The 18,076-nt window shown below is 43.2% G+C and overlaps 1 protein-coding gene across 1 annotated transcript in view; it reads left to right on the top strand.

Moving 5' to 3' along the window:
* The window catches only part of LOC129708583 (leucine-rich repeats and immunoglobulin-like domains protein 2), a 65,472-nt gene extending 48,468 nt beyond the window's left edge, over positions 1-17,004 (top strand). Inside the window, exons 13-19 of the mRNA XM_055654404.1 lie at positions 3,496-3,822; positions 5,998-6,279; positions 6,726-7,175; positions 9,000-9,152; positions 10,562-10,720; positions 11,779-12,063; positions 15,340-17,004. Of these exons, the coding sequence (XP_055510379.1) occupies positions 3,496-3,822; positions 5,998-6,279; positions 6,726-7,175; positions 9,000-9,152; positions 10,562-10,720; positions 11,779-12,063; positions 15,340-15,581 (1,898 nt within the window). The 3' untranslated portion in view covers positions 15,582-17,004. The remainder of the gene's footprint in view (positions 1-3,495; positions 3,823-5,997; positions 6,280-6,725; positions 7,176-8,999; positions 9,153-10,561; positions 10,721-11,778; positions 12,064-15,339) is intronic.
* The last annotated feature ends 1,072 nt before the right edge of the window (positions 17,005-18,076 follow it).

Here is an 18,076-nt window from a genome sequence, read left to right as displayed (position 1 = left end):
GTAGTGCAATAACAATAATCATAATCTTAATTTATTAATTTACAACATACAAGGAATTTGATTTGCCATACAGTCATACCAAAAAAACAACAAGACACACAACTACATAAATATTTGGCATAAAACATCCACCACAGCAGCTCCTCCACATTCCCCACTGTGATGGAAGGCAATAAGGTCTTATCTTCATTTCTCCCTCGGTCGGGGGAGTCGAACCATCCACAGTCAGGGTGATCGAAGCTTCCGCAGCCGGCGATCGAAGCTACCGGGATTGAGGTGCTTGGAGCTCCCGAAGTTGGTCCCTTACAAAGGGATCGCTAGCTCTACGATGTTAAGTCCACAGGCTCCCGCAGTTAGAGCTTCCGAGGTCGATATCCAGCAAAGGGACCGCCAGCTCCTCGATGTTGGGCTGCAGTGCGGACGGAGATACGACACGGAAAAGTCACATCTCTGTCAAGAAAAGAGATTAAAAAAAAGTTTCCACCACCCCTCACATAATACAAAACTAAAGATACACTAAAACATCTGTATTACAACCAAGAAGGAAAAAGACGAGGCGAGGCAGCAATAGTCTATTGTAGTTTAGAGCTTATTTGTGGTTGTAGTGTTTATTGGCCTGGTGGGTGTAGGGAAGAAGTCCCTTCGATAGTGGGGAGGTCCGAGTCGGTGATGGACTGGGCAATGTTCACAACTTTTTGCAGTCTTTTCCGCTCCTGGACGTTCAAGTTGCTGAACCAGGCCATGATGCAACCAGTCAATACTCTCTCTGCTGTACACCTATAGGTTCAAGAGAATCCTCTGTGACATACTGAATCTCCATAATCTTCTCAGGATGTAGAGGAGTTGATGTGCATCATTTATAATTGCATCAGTGTGCTGGGTCCAGGAAAGATCGTCGGAAATATGCACGCCCAGGAATTTGATGTTTTTGACTCTCCACCATGATGTAAACAGGATTGTGGGTCCTCGTCATCCTACCTCTTCCAAAGCCCACAATCAGTTCATTGGTTTTACAGATATTGTGAGCCAGGTTGTTGTGCTGGCACCATTTGGTCAATCAATCGACCTCTCTTCTATACTCCGACTCATAACCGTCTGATATTTGTTCCACGACAGTGGTGTCATCGGCGAACCTGAAGATGGAGTCGTCACTATGTCCGGCTACACAGTCATGAGTATAGAGTGAGTAAAGCAGTTGGCAGAGCACGTGGCCTTAAGGTGCTCATGTACTGATTGTTAATGAGGAAGATGTATTTCTGCTAATTCGAACGGACTGGTTTGTGGGTGAGGAAGTCGAGAAACCAATTGCAGAGGGATATACAGAGGCCCAGTTCTGTGAGCTTGGTAACCAGCTTGGAGGGGATGATGGTATTGAACGCCCATCTGGAGTTTATAAACAACAGCCTGACATAAGTGTTTTATTGTCCGTGTGGTTCAGTGCGGAGTGGAGAGCCAGTGAGATTGCATCCTCCGATGACCTGTTGTGACGATGGGCAAACTGGAGTGGGCCGAAGTTCTTGTTGAGGTAGGAGTTGATATGCACCATAACCAACCTCTCAAAGCACTTCTTCACCACAGATGTTAGTGCCACTGGTCAATAGCCGTTGAGGCACGTCACCTTACTCTTCTTGGGCACCGGAGTTATTGATGCCCTCTTACTCAGATCTCAGTAATGAGAGGTTGAAAATGCCCGTGAAAACTCCAGCCAGTTGGTCTGCACAGACTTTGAGAACTCGACCGGGTATGTCATCAGGTCCAGATGCTTTCCGAGTGTTCATATCCCTGAAGGATCTTCTGACGTCAGCCTCTGTGACTGTGACTAATCCCATCGGGCTCGGGAAGACACATCAGTGTTCTCCCTCTGATAAATTAAGATGTAGATATCAGTTCTTTTGGGGATTTTAATCAATTTTACCCCCTGAATGAAATGTTAATTTCTAGAATTATTTAGGGAAAATGTTATGCTGGTCCTCCCAGATTATGATGTTGGAAATGTGAGCACTGTGAATATAAATAAAAACAGGCCAACATGTAAGGTCATAAGTGATTGGAGCAGAATTAGACCATTCGGAACCCAAGGAGTCCCTGTTTCCTCTAGACTACCTGCCCTTCCACTTATTTTGTATCGTCTGCAAACTTGGCCACAGAGCCTTCAATCCCCTCATCCAAATGTCGTCAAGCCAAGAAGTTTATCTCAACCATTCAGATACGGCTGCAAACCAATCTCCCGCATGGCAGAAGATGAGAGCTGGTCTGCAGCAGCCAGCAAATCCATTCCACCAACCTCTTAAATGCTTATTCATAATCCTGGGAAAACCTCTACAGCTATACAGAATTAATGCATGTTCCATGGACTAGCCGTGCATTTCTTGGTTTCAAAGTTGTTTTCTAGACCGTTCAAGCTATTAGTTATGGTTTCTTGACTCAAACTACTAAACTCTTGGATGCAGCTTACATGTAGCAGGCAAATTGTGTTGGCAGAATCATATGTGGTTGATATGGCGGCACTCTTGTCCTTGTTTCATGTGTGCAGAATGCTTTTCCTTTGTGGATGGTCATGTTCAAGACCCCACTGTTCAAGAGCCAAGCAGCTTTTGACAAATGTCCTGACTGCATTCTTAGTTTCAGCACTGCAGTGGTTCATCTGCGTCCTCTGGTTTGTTAAAATAGGATTTGTATTGGCTATATTACATGACTACTTAAAAACAGGCATATTTGTTAGGGTGGCTTTTTTGTGCCTGGATATTGAGGCAGCAGAGGGAAAGAAGAGTAAAGGAAAGGTTTCTGGGCCAATATCTGCTGCACTGCTTTATTAGTAATTCAGTGGTTGTCTAACTGAATCATATGTTGGATATTCATGTGTCTTGTTGACTTATTTTAATACTTCCCTGTGCATGGTCCTAATGGAAGTTGCCTTAGTAAACTTGTGTCTTGACTTGAAGAAACATTCATAAGCATCCATAAGATTTTAGGTTAGTTAGGGTGTATTGATACAGTCAATCATAAAAATAAAGATCAATGAATGGATAAGGAGATTTAGCAATATAAATTTAATGTATGGAGAGCAAAGGTTTGATTTTTTGGGGGGTTGAATTGCTTAAGGGCCTCTCCCACTTACGCGACATGTCGCTGGGTGATGCCTGTATGGTCCTGAGTAGTCGCCCAAGTGTCGTACCTTTTTCTGGGCGTCACAGGATTTTCAACATGTTGAACATTTTCGACGACCTGCTGCAACTAGGACGGGTGCCGGCAAGTCGCTGAGAAAAATGCGTATGAGCCACTACTTATTTGATATTGTTAAATTCAGATGATCTGAGCATGACTTTCAGCAATATATTCTTAAGGAAAGAGTTTACATTTATTCCTGGAGCATTCAATCTTGAAAGCAGTAACTTCAGAGTAAGCAGAGCATGAGTACTACACTCCAATTGTGGAAAACAAACTCTTGTGATTTAGTTTTTGTATTGTGACCTATCTCTTTGTTTTATTCTCTAGATGATTTCCCGAAGCCTGTGTTCACCGCCCACCCTGAAACCACTGTTGCACTGAGGGGGATGAATGTCAGCTTCACTTGTATAGCTGGCAGCAGCAGTGACTCCCCCATGGCTGCTGCGTGGAGGAAGGATAGCGAGTTGCTGTATGATGCAGAAATCCTCAACTTCTCCAGCTTGCGAGAGAAAGATGGCGAGTTTATTGAATACACCACCGTGCTGCAGCTGCGGAACATCAACTTTACAGATGAGGGCCGCTACCAGTGTGTTGTTACAAATTACTTTGGCTCAAATTATTCCAACAAGGCAAAACTTACAGTGAAAATGGTACGTGGATTTTTTCAGACAAAAAGACAGTGAGGTGAAAGGGATAAATATATATATACTCTATATATATATATATATATATATATATATATATATAAAAATATATAGTCAAGCTGATAAAACATTTACTTTTCTCCCGAAGTTTTGGAGCATAATATTGTGCTTTGTCATTGCATCCTTGGTTCAACAGAAGATGAAAATAAATGCTGGCACGTCAACTCATCATCCTATCACAAAGTTTGTTGGCCCATTCGCAGGCATTTTCTGCCAATCTTTCCATTATAGATTCCTGTGGCCATATTTTAACATTAGTGATCAATCTTGCACTATAATTAAAATCTTTACTTGGTGCTCAGTGACCATATTCACTAACCAGAGGATACATTTGCAATTTGGCATGTTTATTTGAGTAGCTGTCATTAAACAAAATAGTGCTGTGATTTTTATTGGAAAAATATTTCCTTTTGATTTTAGCGTTACAGGGCAGAAACGCCCTTCAGCCCACAGAGTCCGCACCGACCCTGCACACTTAAACTATCGCACACACTAGGGACAGTTTTTACAATTTTGCCAATGCCCATTAACCTCTCTAGAATTTAGGAGATTGAGAGGGGATCTTATAGAAACTTACAAAATTCTTAAGGGGTTGGACAGGCTAGATGCAAGAAGATTGTTCCCGATGTTAGGGAAGTCCAGGACAAGGGGTCACAGCTTAAGGATAAGGGGGAAATCCTTTAAAACCGAGAATGAGAAGAACTTTTTTCACACAGAGAGTGGTGAATCTCTGGAACTCTCTGCCACAGAGGGGTTCAACAGAAGATGAGGCCTGCACGTCAACTTCATCATTGGGCTATATTTAAGAGGGAGTTAGATGTGGCCCTTGTGGCTAAGGGGATCAGGGGGTGCTCAGTGACCATATTCACTAACCAGAGGAGAGAAGGCAGGTACGGGATACTGAGGTGGATGATCAGCCATGATCATATTGAATGACGGTGCAGGCTCGAAGGGCCGAATGGCCTACTCCTGCACCTAATTTCTATGTTTCTATGTAACCTACAAACCTGTACATCTTTGGAATATGGGAGGAATCTGTTGCACCCGTGGAAAACTCACGCAGTTACGGGGAGAACGTACAAACATTGCCTTAGTCGGGAGCGAACCCGGGTCTCTGGCGCTGTGAGGCAGCAACTTTATCGCTGCGCCACTGTGAGCCGTATTCTGTTTTAAGTTTTTGACTTTTAAAGCAGAGGGATCAATAAGTTCTCATTTGCTTCCACGCTCTAACTGATCCAGAACAGAAGCCCGTGCCACAGTTCAACGTTCTACTTCAATATTAAACGGTTTGTTTTTTGAGGTATCCACTGGCATGTCTGGAACTCAGTCTTTAACTTCTCATTCCCGCTGCATTGCAACCTGACAAGTTGAGTATTTGTCTGAGTCTGTTGGCAGTGCAGCGTGCGCCAATGTGACACGGGTATGTGTCTGGGCCGACAGCAAATTGGCTGCACAGCAAAATAAAGTTTTGAAATTGGTCCTCTTTTAAAAAAGAAGTGGAATACATAGTATTATAGCAAGTTCTACCAATGAACGGAATTTCTACAGAAAGATGCTTTGCACAAAACCAGTACAAATAATGTACAGAAAGTAATTCTCAATCATTTTCAACAATCTGCCCACAAGGCTTAATCAACCGAATCTGACTGATATAACATTGTCATTTTATGCAGCTTTTCCATTTTGGTTGATACACTTCATTGTATAGAAAATGGTTATTTGTTCTCCATGTTACAGTGAATGTTTCTGTAACTGGAAACATTCTGCATTAAGTGAGCATCGCTCCTTCACAGATTATGCAATTTCTCTGTACAACTGCATCCAGATTTACAACTTTGAGCTTCTTGTGTTGTTCCTGATCTAGCCTTTAGTACATTCATTCTCTTCATTTCATCGCTGGCCTTTAGCTGCATAGGCCCCAAACTGGTCTCTTGAGTAATCCTTCCATCTCAAGATATCCCTTAAAACTGACCTTTTTGGCCAAGATTACAGCCCTGTCCCAATATTTTCTTTGCTCACTCATTGTGAAATGTTATCTCCTTAAGCACCTGAGAAGGTTTTTGATGATGATTTGAAATATATATATAAATGCATGCTATGACATTGATTGTTTTGTTCCTGATAGAACTTCCCTTGTTTATGAAAACTCCCATGGATTTAACAATTCGAACGGGAGCGATGGCTCGGCTGGAGTGTGCTGCAGGGGGGCACCCAATACCACAGATTGCTTGGCAGAAAGACGGTGGGACGGACTTCCCTGCAGCACGGGAGAGGCGTATGCACGTCATGCCAGAGGATGATGTCTTCTTCATTGCAAACGTGAAAATTGAAGACATGGGCATGTACAGCTGTATGGCACAAAACGCCGCAGGAGGCATTTCTGCAAACGCTACGCTCACTGTCCTAGGTAAGAAGATGGCTTTTATGAAAACCACCGTTAGCATCAGTTATGTTGGACAGACCTAGATAAGAATGGATCCTGCACTGATGAATTGTTAAGTGAAGATCAGATTATTTTTTTTTACCCTCTTTGAACATTAGGTTTATTACAGCTGTGTCCAAGTCATGATTGGATCTTTCTGAATACGATTCATTAAACCAAGTTGCCTTGAGCAAAGTGAAGTATCATTATTTTTCCAAATTATCTTGTTTCTGAACAGAAATGGTTCTTTGTGGCTATAATCCTTATTTTTTTTCCTACAAAATGTTTTACTGGAATTTTAAAAGCTTTAGTATTTTTCTCACTTGGTATTTGTCAAGTTTAGCTACATGCCTGGTGTAAATGTCTAAACTGGTGTTTTTTTGCACTTCTCCCCACTGCCATTCCTATCCCCAACCCACCACTATGCACAGAAACTCCTTCGTTTATGCGACCATTGGAGGATCGGACTGTAGCCAGAGGGGAAACTGTAGTTCTACAGTGTATAGCTGGGGGGAGCCCGACACCACGCCTGAACTGGACCAAAGACGATGGCCCTTTGATTGTAACTGAGAGACATTTCTTTGCTGCTGCCAACCAGCTTCTGATCATTGTGGATGCGGGCCCAGAGGACATTGGGAAGTACACCTGTGTGATGTCCAACACACTCGGGACAGAGCGTGGTCACATTTACCTCAATGTGATTCCAACTTCAAACTGTGACCCCATGCAAAAAAGTTCCGTCTTTGAGGAGGATGGCTGGACAACTATTGGAATAGTGATTATTGTTGTGGTGGTTTGTGTGGTGGGCACCTCGCTGGTATGGGTGATTGTTATCTACCATATGCGACGCAAGAGTGAAGATTATAGTATCACACACACAGGTAAGACCAACTTCAAATGTGAACACTTATTACATTTGTATTTTAAATGTGCGTTTGTTGTCCAGAATTGTAAGATAGATTGTCCCAATGTATAACATTTTCCTATAATGGGTGAGTAGCAGCACCTTGACACATCTAAAGATTTAATTACCAGTGTACTTATTGATCGCAGTAGTAAATCATAGGGGCAGCGCAGTGGCACATGAGTAGAGTTGCTGCCTTACGGTGCCAGAGACTGAGTTCAATCCTGACAACAGGTGCCGTCTGTATGGACTTTGTGTCCTCTTCCTGTGGCCATGGCGGTGTCTGGGTGCTCCAGTTTCCTCCCATATTCCAAAGATGTGCAGGTTTGTAGACTAATTGGCTTCTATAAATTGGCCCTAAAGTATCAGATAGACCGTGTATGTGTGATCATTAGACAATGTGGAATTGGTGGGCAGAAGGGCCTGTTTCTATGCTGTATCTCTAAACTAAATTAAACTTGAAGTGTTATGGTGAAAACTGTGGGCAGTGTATACATATATTTACATACAAAGAACATTAAAACTTCAGGTGTAGGAAACAACTGCAGATGCTGGTTTAAATCATAGGTAGACACAGAATGCTGGAGTAACTCAGCTGGACAGGCAGCATCTCTGGAGAGAAGGAATATAAACTTAGAAAATAGGTGCAGGAGTAGGCCATTCGGCCCTTCGAGCCAGCAGCACTATTCAATATGATCGTGGCTGATCATGCAAAATCAGTACCCCGTTCCGGCTGTTTCCCCCATATCCTTTGATTCCCTTAGCCCTAAGAGCTAAATCTACCTCTCTCTTGAAAACTTGAATGGGTGACGGTTCGGGTCGAGACCCACCTTCAGGGTTATTACAATCACGAATGTAGATTGTTCAAGCTTTAGACTGAGTGTTTCACAGAGAAAGGGAGGGCTGAATCCGTGATAGTTGCCTGCCATCTTTCTCTTTAGATGCTGAAGACCACTTCATATATTTCACACTAGTTTCAAATCATTGTCTAATTTTCCCTGCCTAACTCTTTTTCACTTGATGTTGGATTTGGGCCTTAATTTTCCAAGTACAATGGAATGAAAGTGTCTCATACAAAATAATATTTTGGGCTTGATAATCTGTGAATTCTGTGAAATTCTCTGCCTCAGAACCTGTGGAGGCAGGTTCTCTGTATGCTTTCAAGAGAGAGCTAGATAGGGCTCTTAAAAATAGCGGAGTCAGGGGATATGGGGAGAAGGCAGGAACGAGGTACTGATTGGGAATGATCAGCCATGATCACATTGAATGGCGGTGCTGGTTCGAAGGGCCAAATGGCCTACTCCTGCACCTATTGTCTATTGTCTTAAATCAACTGTTTTCTGTCAAAGGGTATTCAAATGACTCTTCAATATTATGCCACTCTCCAACCTAAAGAGTCAGCCAGTATAAGTTATGTGCATTCATTATGAAAAATGGTTTCTGATGCCTTGCCATACAAGGCATTAAATTGATACAATTATTTTCTCCTTTAACCTTGATTCTGGAACCTGGTGATAAAGTAAACTCCATTAAATTGCATTATGCTGATATTTAAAGCAGTTATGCCAATTTTTACATAGTGTGGTAACCTGTTTATGATCTCCAGTGTTAAGTGACTTTCAACGTTTCATTTGGGAAAATGCATGAATAGGTTTCAAACTAATAAACTCAGGGTGATCAAAAGGCAACTTTTGGGGAATTGGAAGCTAGCTGTTTCTTTGAGGTGTTAGAAGATAAAGCAGTTAGTGTACAATTGTTTATGGCCTCTGTAATGAATGCTACTTTTTTCTGTTTTCCCCAGATGAAATGAATTTGCCTCCCGATATTCCAAGCTGCCTGTCTTCCCAAGGAACTCTTTCTGAGCCTCAGGAAGGCTACAGCAACTCTGAGGCAGGAAGTCACCAGCAACTCATGGCATCTACTGCGCATGGCTATATACACAAAGGGACGGATGGTTAGTAAAATGGTCCTACTCTTCCAATACAGTTTTTTGGAGTATTCAGCTTGGCTTGAGGTGAAGCAGAGTTTGGGTGGCCAAACTCCGACTCTGCGCCAGCATCGGCCTATGGACTCGGGAGCCGCGGAGTCCGGTGGGAGGTGGCTGATCTGGAGGTCCGGGCCGCTGAGGATGTTCGGCGTCGGGGTTCCATCATCCCGGCGTGACGGCCTGAGCATCGGGTCGCCCATGGGACTGCGGGTGCTCGGGAGGCCCCGACCACGGGTGAACATCTGGGAAGATCGGTGGGGAGGCTGGCTGGAATTTGGTTCCTTCCTCAACTTTGGTGCCACTGTGGGGTTATGTTGTGTCGTGGACTTCTGTGTTTGTGCTTTTTAAAAAAATATATTTTATTAATTTATTATTTATTTTTATGTTGCTTGACCGTAAGGAAAATCCATTTTGTTGTCTCTAATATGAGATAATGACAATAAATTGAATACAAAACAAAACAAAAACAAACAAAAAAACACCACAGGGAGAAGAGAGTGACCTCCTGATCTGAATAATTTCAAACCTTGGGTTTAATAGGAAAATCAATTTTAAAATACTTGGTATAATTGGTTTATATACTGGAAAGGAACAATGAAACTGAAACTTAAATGGTGAGTTCTCAGTTGGATACTTCTTTGGGGAGAGACGACTGAGGGTAGACTATGAAGCTCAGTAGGGGGATTGTGAACAAGAAGCCGTTGACGTCAAAGTACAAATTAGTCGCATCGCCTTCCAAAAAGCAATTCAAGCAGGTTGTGCTGTTGCCTCTTTGGCACACTACAGATCTCTACTGCTGCCAATCGAGTCAACATGACTGGTTTTGCATTGAATTTGCAGCACAATCATATAATTTAATCAACACCAATATATGCCAGGTAGACAAAAATGCTGGAGAAACCCAGCGGGTGCAGCAGCAGCAGCATCTACGGAGCGAAGGAAATGGGCAACGTTTCAGGCCGAAACCCTGAAGGAAATAGGCAATTTCGCCTATTTCCTTCGCTCCATAGATGCTGCTGCACCCGCTGAGTTTCTCCAGCATTTTTGTGTACCTGGGATTTTCCAGCATCTGCAGTTCCTTCTTAAACACCAATATATGCCATTTTTATACTCTGTATGAGCCATTCTTTTATTGCTTTAGTCCCTATTTTAGTTTGCAAAAAGGTTAGAATAATGTTGATCCCAGGTATTGCCAAAGAAACTGGGACATGCAGTTGGAGTTGACAAGGTGAAGGAGAGAACTGGTTGAACGTATCCAGTGATATATTCTTGGTCTCTTGGGCCTTTGCTTCATTGTACAGTTGCCAGAGTTTACACCTCTTTAGTCTTGTTATGCCCTTGTGTATTTTCTAAATGTTGTTGCTTTCTTCCGATAGGCATTTGCTACGCAGACACTGGGAGCGAAACTGATGCGGACATTCTCACCACGCCACTTGCATCTAATCTGCATGGGCGGATGGGTTCCTTATATGCCGGCAGGAGCAATTTCCATCCAAGTGGGCCTCATGAAGGGCTTGCGCAGCAGACCAACCCAGGTATGCGTCACTGGCATTAGGATCAATACTGATCAGTCAAACTTCAAAGTAAAATACACTGTAAAGGAAGACCATTGATGGCAAAGAATGTGATTGATTCCACAAGAAGGTGTTATGTCTTCTGGTGTTATGTCTTCCTCTTTGCTGGCCAAAGAAGCAAGCTGACACAATCTCACCTTGGTTGGCATCAGCAGGTTCAGTGTTGTTCAAGGTGAAGTATTATAATGTATGCTTGTAGACACAAGGAACTGCAGGTACTGGAATCATGCCTAGAGCACAGGGTACGGGAGTAAATCAGCAGGTCAGGCAGCGGCGCATCTCTGGAGGACATGGACTGGCGACGATTTTGGTTGGGACCCTTCAGACTGGAGGGCAACTTCTACAAAATAGGCACACCTTGAGAAGATTTTACAGTGGAATGTACTTGAAGAAACTGTGGATGCTGGAATCTCGCATCCAACAGAAAGTGCTGGAGTAATTCAGCAGGTCAGGCAGCATCACTGGAGGATATGGATAGGTGATGCTCAGCTCTTTTTTTTTTTTTGACCGAACCTATGATGTGGGCTTTCACTGCAACTGGGGAGGGCTGCACTTGGAAGCTGTCTCTTTTGGATGAGAGATTAAATCAAGTTTAGATGGATGTACAAGTTCTCCATGGTACAGATGAAATAGCAGGAAACTCACATTTCTGCTTTATGGTTATGGGGAGAAGGCAGGAGAATGGGGTTGAGAAGGACAGATAGATCAGCCATGATTGAATGGTGGAGTAGACTCAATGGCCTAATTCTGCTCCTATGTCTTACGAGTTTATGAGACATGTCATCTAATTTGATCCCAGTGGAGCTTTTTGATTTAAAGGCTAGAATTTTGCACAGACTGCTGCTGATGCAGCGCTTAACAAATTTGTAGGTGCAAATGTGGTTCAAAATATTTAATTAATTATCAGTTGCCTCCCAAAATCATACGGTTAGACATTGTTGTCCACAGGAATACAGTAAAAAATATCCAGTGTCTCTGAAGTGTTGCATAGTTATTTAAATTGCAAACTCTGCTTTCAGGTGGTACTTCTGGACCATTGATCATTTGCTCAGACTGTTACGACAGCACCAACATGTATGGAAAGAACAGAGAGTACTGTCCATATGCATTCCTTGGAGAGGAGGAATCTCATGACCATACTCTAACCAATGTTATGGGACAATTTCCAAAAGACAGCTTTACAGTACAGAATCAGCATGAAGGCACAGCTGTAGATAGCCTGATCACAGAAGCTGACGTGTCTGTTTACCTGACAAACCACGATAGGATATGCAATCCAACTATGACTCAGCAGCATCACATTGGTAAGTTACACACACGGCTTCAATGACCTTTGTAAATGCATGGAAATTGTGGAATAGCAGGGACTCAAAATTATAGATATTTGATTCTTGCGGAACCCTCGTCTTGCAATAAACATGGCTAAGAGGAAGCTGCAACCTTAAAGCTGAAAGCAAAATACAGGTTGAACACAGATATTCCAGTAGTTGATGCACCCCCCCACCCCCACATAGCAGACAAAATTACCAGAGCTCAGTTGAGATACCATGAGTGGCCACAGGTGGTGTTACGAGTCCAAGCATCCTTTCCTGTTGTGTTATTTGTTATTCACAAAAGAGTTATTTGTTAACATCTGAACATTGAAACCCCTCCTTGGCCTTGTCTAATTCTATCTCTGCTGGCTCAATGCTTCAGTTTGTCGTGTTCCACCTCTGGCTGGCCCTATGGAACTCCGAACTTCCTGTCAAACCTTCTCTAATTTACCAGGCACCTTTAAAAAGCTGCTTCCCAAAATCCCTTTTCAGCTATGCTCTCAATCTTCTCTCCTAACTTTAGCAAAGACAATAAAGGAAGCCCTTGTTTTATTGACTCCCTTATAATGGATTTTGGATATATCGGACAGGCCTGCGACAGGCACGGGGCAGTGCCGTGACACAACTGGTAGAACTGCAGCCTCTCAGCACCAGAGACCCAGGTTTGATCCTGACCTCGGGTTCTCCCTGTTACCAAGTGAACTTTCTCTGGCTGTTCTAGTTTCTTTCCACATCCCAAAGATCCCAAAATCCTCAAAGGACGTCCTTCTCCCCATATCCATTGATTCCACTAGCCCCTAGTATCTAACTGTCTTTTAAATTCATCCACTGAATTGGCCTCTACTGCCTTCTGTCGCAGAGAATACCACAAATTCACAACTCTCTGGGTGAAAACGTTTTTTCTCATCTCAGTTTTAAATGGCCTCCCCTTTTATTCGTGGACTGTGGCCCCTGGTTCTGGACTCCCCCAACGTTGGGGACATTTTTCCTGCATCTAGCTTGTCCAGTCCTTTTATAGTTTTATATGTTTCTATAAGACCCCCTCTGATCAAGAAGGCTCATCAGCGTCTCTTCTTCCTGAGGAGACTGAAGAAGGTCCATCTGCCTCCTCAGATCCTGGTGAACTTCTACCGCTGCACCATCGAGAGCATCCTTACCAACTGCATCACAGTATGGTATGGCAACTGCTCTGTCTCCGACCGGAAGGCATTGCAGAGGGTGGTGAAAATTGCCCAACGCATCACCGGTTCCACGCTCCCCTCCATTGAGTCTGTCCAAAGCAAGCGCTGTCTGCGGAGGGCGCTCAGCATCGCCAAGGACTGCTCTCACCCCAACCATGGACTGTTTACCCTCCTACCATCCGGGAGGCGCTACAGGTCTCTCCGTTGCCGAACCAGCAGGTCGAGGAACAGCTTCTTTCCGGCGGCTGTCACTCTACTCAACAACGTACCTCGGTGACTGCCAATCACCACCACCCCCCCCCGGACACTTATTATTTTTTTATTCAAATCGTTTGCTATGTCGCTCTTCAAGGGAGATGCTAAATGCATTTCGTTGTCTCTGTACTGTACACTGACAATGACAATTAAAATTGAATCTGAATCTAAATCCCAGTGAATACAAGCCCAGTCTTTCCAATCTTTCCTCATATGACACTCCCGCCATCCCAGGGATTAACCTCATGAACCTACCCTGCACTGCCTCAATAGCAAATTAGGAGACCAAAACTGCACGCAATACTCCAGACATGCGCTCACTAGGTCCCTGTACAACTGCAGAAGGACCTCTTTACTTCTATACTCAAATCCTCTCGTTGTGAAGTCCATCATGCCATTGGCTTTCTTCACTGCCTGCTGTAGCTGCATGTTTACTTTCAGGGACTGGTGTACAAGGACACCCAGGTCTCATTGCACTTCCCTTTTTCCTTATCTGACACCATTGAGATAATCTGCCTCTTTATTCTTGCCGCCAAAGTGGATAACCTCACATTCATCTATATTATACTGCATCTGCCATGCATCTGGCCACTTACTCAACCTATCCATGTCATCCTGCAACCTCCTAGCATCCTCTTCGCAGTTCACACTACCACCCAGCTTTGTGTCATCTGCAAATTTGCTAGTGTTACTTTTAATTCCATCATCTAAATCATGAATATATATTGTAAATAGTGTCGGCCCCAGCACCGAGTCTTACGGCACTCCGCTCGCCAATGCCTGCCATTCTGACAGGGAGTCATTTATTCCTACTCTTTATTTCCTGTCTGTCAACCAATTCTCTATCCATGTCAATATCCTAGCCCCAATATCATGTGCTCCAATTTTGCCCACTAATGTCCTGTGGGACCTTATCAAAGGCTTTCTGAAAGTCCAATTACTACATCCACTGGCTCTCCTTCATCCATTTTACTTGTCACATCCTCAAAAAATTCCAGAAGATTACTCAAGCAGGATTTCCCCTTCATAAATCCATGCTGACTTGGACCAATCCTATTACTGCTATCCAAATTTGTCGTTATTACTTCTTTAATAATTGACTCCAGCATCTTCCCCACCACCGATGTCAAGCTAACTGGTCTATAATTCCCAGTTTTCTCTCTCGCTCCTTTCTTGAAAAGTGGGATAACATTAGCTACCCTCCAATCCACCGGAACTGATCCTTGGAATGATTGCCAATGCGTCCACGATTTCTAGAGCCACCTCCTTCAGTACCATGGGATGCAGACCATCAGGCCCTGGGGATTTATCAGCCTCCAGTCCCATCAGTCTACCCAATACTATTTCTCGCCTAATGCAAATTTCTTTCAGTTCCTCTGTCTCCGTAGATCCTCTAGTACATCCAGGAGATTGTTTGTGTCTTCCTTAGTGAAGACAGAACCAAAGTACCTGTTCAACTGTTCTGCCATTTCCTTGTTCCCCAGAATAATTGCACCTGTTTTTGCCTTCAAGAGACTCGCATTTGTCTTTACTAACCTTTTCCATTAACATACCAAAAGAAGCTTTTGCTATCCTTCTTTATATTCTTGGCCAGCTTACCCTTGTACTTCATCTTTTCATCCCGTATTGCCCTTTTTGTTACCTTCTGTTGTCCTTTGAAAGTTTCCCAATCCTCTGGCTTCCCACTGCTCTTTGCTATGTTGCACACCTCTTCGTTTAGTTTTATTCCATCCCTAACTTCCCTTGTCAGCCACGGTTGCCTCTTACTCCCCTTAGAATCTTTCTTCCACTAAGGAATTAAATGATCCAGTGCTTTCTTTTTTTATTTCAGACTTGTGCCCGCGGTCTTCACGAGGTTTGAACGCAGATTCGGGTCTGCACACGTATCCACGCTATTTACATCAACCTGTGAATGTACATGAGAATCCACGGGCTCTCATAGAAGGTGACGATGAAGTGGAGGATGGATCTGAGCCCTCCGCAACTAGTAACAGACCAACCCAAAGAAGCTCTGAGCAGAACATTAACAGTGAGAGGACTCGAGCCGTTCATGCCTATGGTGCCACCACGTAGGTCTTTAATGCACCTCGTCATTCAGTGCAAACGCATTATCAGTACTCTGAGCGACCGAGCTTTCACCCACTACCTCGAAGCACTGACACTGAGGCCAAATGCACCAAATAAGTGTTTATGATGAAGCTCAATATATCTTCATTACTGTCCACTTCTCAGACTTTAACATTTTTTTAAGAATCTATGAAAGATGTAGCGGAGGAATTGAAATGCATTATTTTGTCGATGCTAGTTACAAATAGTGTTAGGAACTTTTTGTGCATCCATGCTGATACCTTTTTCAGGCAAAGAAAGCAACCGGAGATACAGAATATTGGGCAAATCTCTGCAAATTGTATGAGGAAAGTGGAATTTGGCTTGGGTCAAATACTTGCAGGGATTGTAACCCTTGGTGCCATTTTGTTTTCACAGTGGTCTTTGGTGTGACATATCAATTCATTCCTGTCAAATGTTTCTGATATTAACAAACACTACTTTCATGGCATTGATGCCATTTGTCTCGGTGATCTCCATACTGCTTCTGGTTATACGTGGGGATCGTATGTTTTGCAGTTTATGTGAATACTAAGTGTTGCCCACAGTATTACTAACGTCATTGTGACCTCCACTACAGTATATCGATGTTCTAACTGACAAAAACAGTGAGTGGATATTTTCCTGTCCTGATTAATGTTGCAACAACACCAACTCTGCAGCTGACGGTCAACTTAAATATGTGAAAATGTTTGCCAATACAATAGCAATAAGTTACAAAGGAAGCCAAAATAATACTTTTTCTCTCAAGGTATAGACGGCGACACACTTAACGTGTATTAAGGAACTGCAGATGCTGGTTTCCACCGAAGATAGACTCCTGCTGAGTTACTGCAGCATTTTGAGTCTATCATCGACACACTTAATGGATTGGCCAATGCCAGGTTTAGTGCAGCAAATACAAATTCATGAAAATGTGGACTGTAATGGTATTGAATATACAGCTTGAAATGTGGATTGTGCCTTGGTATAGTGTCAGATTTAAGTTGGGAAAGACCTTAAGGAATCGCAGTGCTCCATTCACAGTAAACCATCACATTGTCAATTACTGGTGTGTGGAAGAATTAAGGAGGACACGTTTTGGTTTGGCTGTGGGGTGCAAAATGATGGACTCATTCTTGATTTGCCGCATGAGTGAGAGTTTTGAAAATGCAAACATTAATCAAGAGTTGATGACTCCAGATTATTTTCATCTGTTCAAGATCGGATTTGGGATAAAAAGCACTCTTTCTGGAAGTGTGGCAAATGTGGAATGCTCTAGTGCTGCCCCACCTGTGCTGCTGCATAATCATTGGTTCAATAATAATAAAAGTACATGAGCCATTTTATTTTGTTCTACGTTAATCCCTCATTAGGTAGCCATTTGGAACAAACGTCCCAAGGGGGGGGGGGGGGGGGGGGGAGGGGGGGGGGGGGGGGGGGGCAAGGGGGGGGGGGGGGGGGGGGGGGAGGGGGGGGTGGAGTGGTTAGAAACAAACGTTCAATGAAACTGCTGAAACAATCCCCAAGTCATAATGTTCTTTATTTTGGAATCTTTGATATAGATTGACTTGCATTTATAACTTTTATAAATATATATATATATGATGTAAGCGAGTAAACTCAAGTATTAAGCCTTATATGCTGTTTGTAAATTAGGGATTGAGTGCATTTTCTGAAGATCGGTACAAATCACAATATAGCTGGGACAACGTCTTTAATTCCACCATCTGCTATTCGCCTAACAAGTATATGAATCTTTAAGTGAGATCCATGATAATCTGTGACCATGATAGTCTGAAGAAGGGTATCAAGCCGAAACGTCACCCATTCCTTCTCTCCAGAGATGCTGCCTGTCCAGCTCACTCCAGAATTTTGTGCATATAATCTGACCAGTTCATTACAGATCAATAGAATACTGTGGTATTGGGGAAACTTCATTGCCTGGCCTCGGCTAAGTTGAGCCGTTGTCTGACCTGTAGGATTATTATTTTCTAACATTTCAAAACATTTGTGTTCTTCACACATATGTTGGTGCAGGATGCTTCTTGGTAATTAAATGCTAGCACATATATGCTGACGAGCGAATTCAGAAACATGTAAATTCTGCCTTTGCATAAGTGCCTCTTCCTTAAATCATGGCACAAGGAACTGTAGATGCTGCTTTACAAAAAAGAGACACTGCTGGAGTAACTCAGTGGGTGTGACAACATCTCTGGAGAACATGGATAGGCGGAATTTTCGAAACGGAAGCCGCCTTCAGATGGGTCCCGAGCAGAAATATTGCCAACCTTTGTTCTCCAGAGATGCTGCCTGTTACTCCAGCACGCTTTATTTGCCTGTATCTTAAATATCCATACCTGTGTTGGAGCCATTGCTGAAAACATTCAGAGTGAAGCTGTATAGTAAATCCTTTCTTCCAAATTATTCACTTAACATGTAGTTGCAGATGCCATTTCATGCCTTGTTTCAAATTTCATTCC

The sequence above is a fragment of the Leucoraja erinacea genome, chromosome 24 (assembly GCF_028641065.1).
Source record: "Leucoraja erinacea ecotype New England chromosome 24, Leri_hhj_1, whole genome shotgun sequence".
Lineage (NCBI taxonomy): Eukaryota > Metazoa > Chordata > Chondrichthyes > Rajiformes > Rajidae > Leucoraja > Leucoraja erinaceus.
This window is presented reverse-complemented; position numbering and strand designations above follow the sequence as displayed.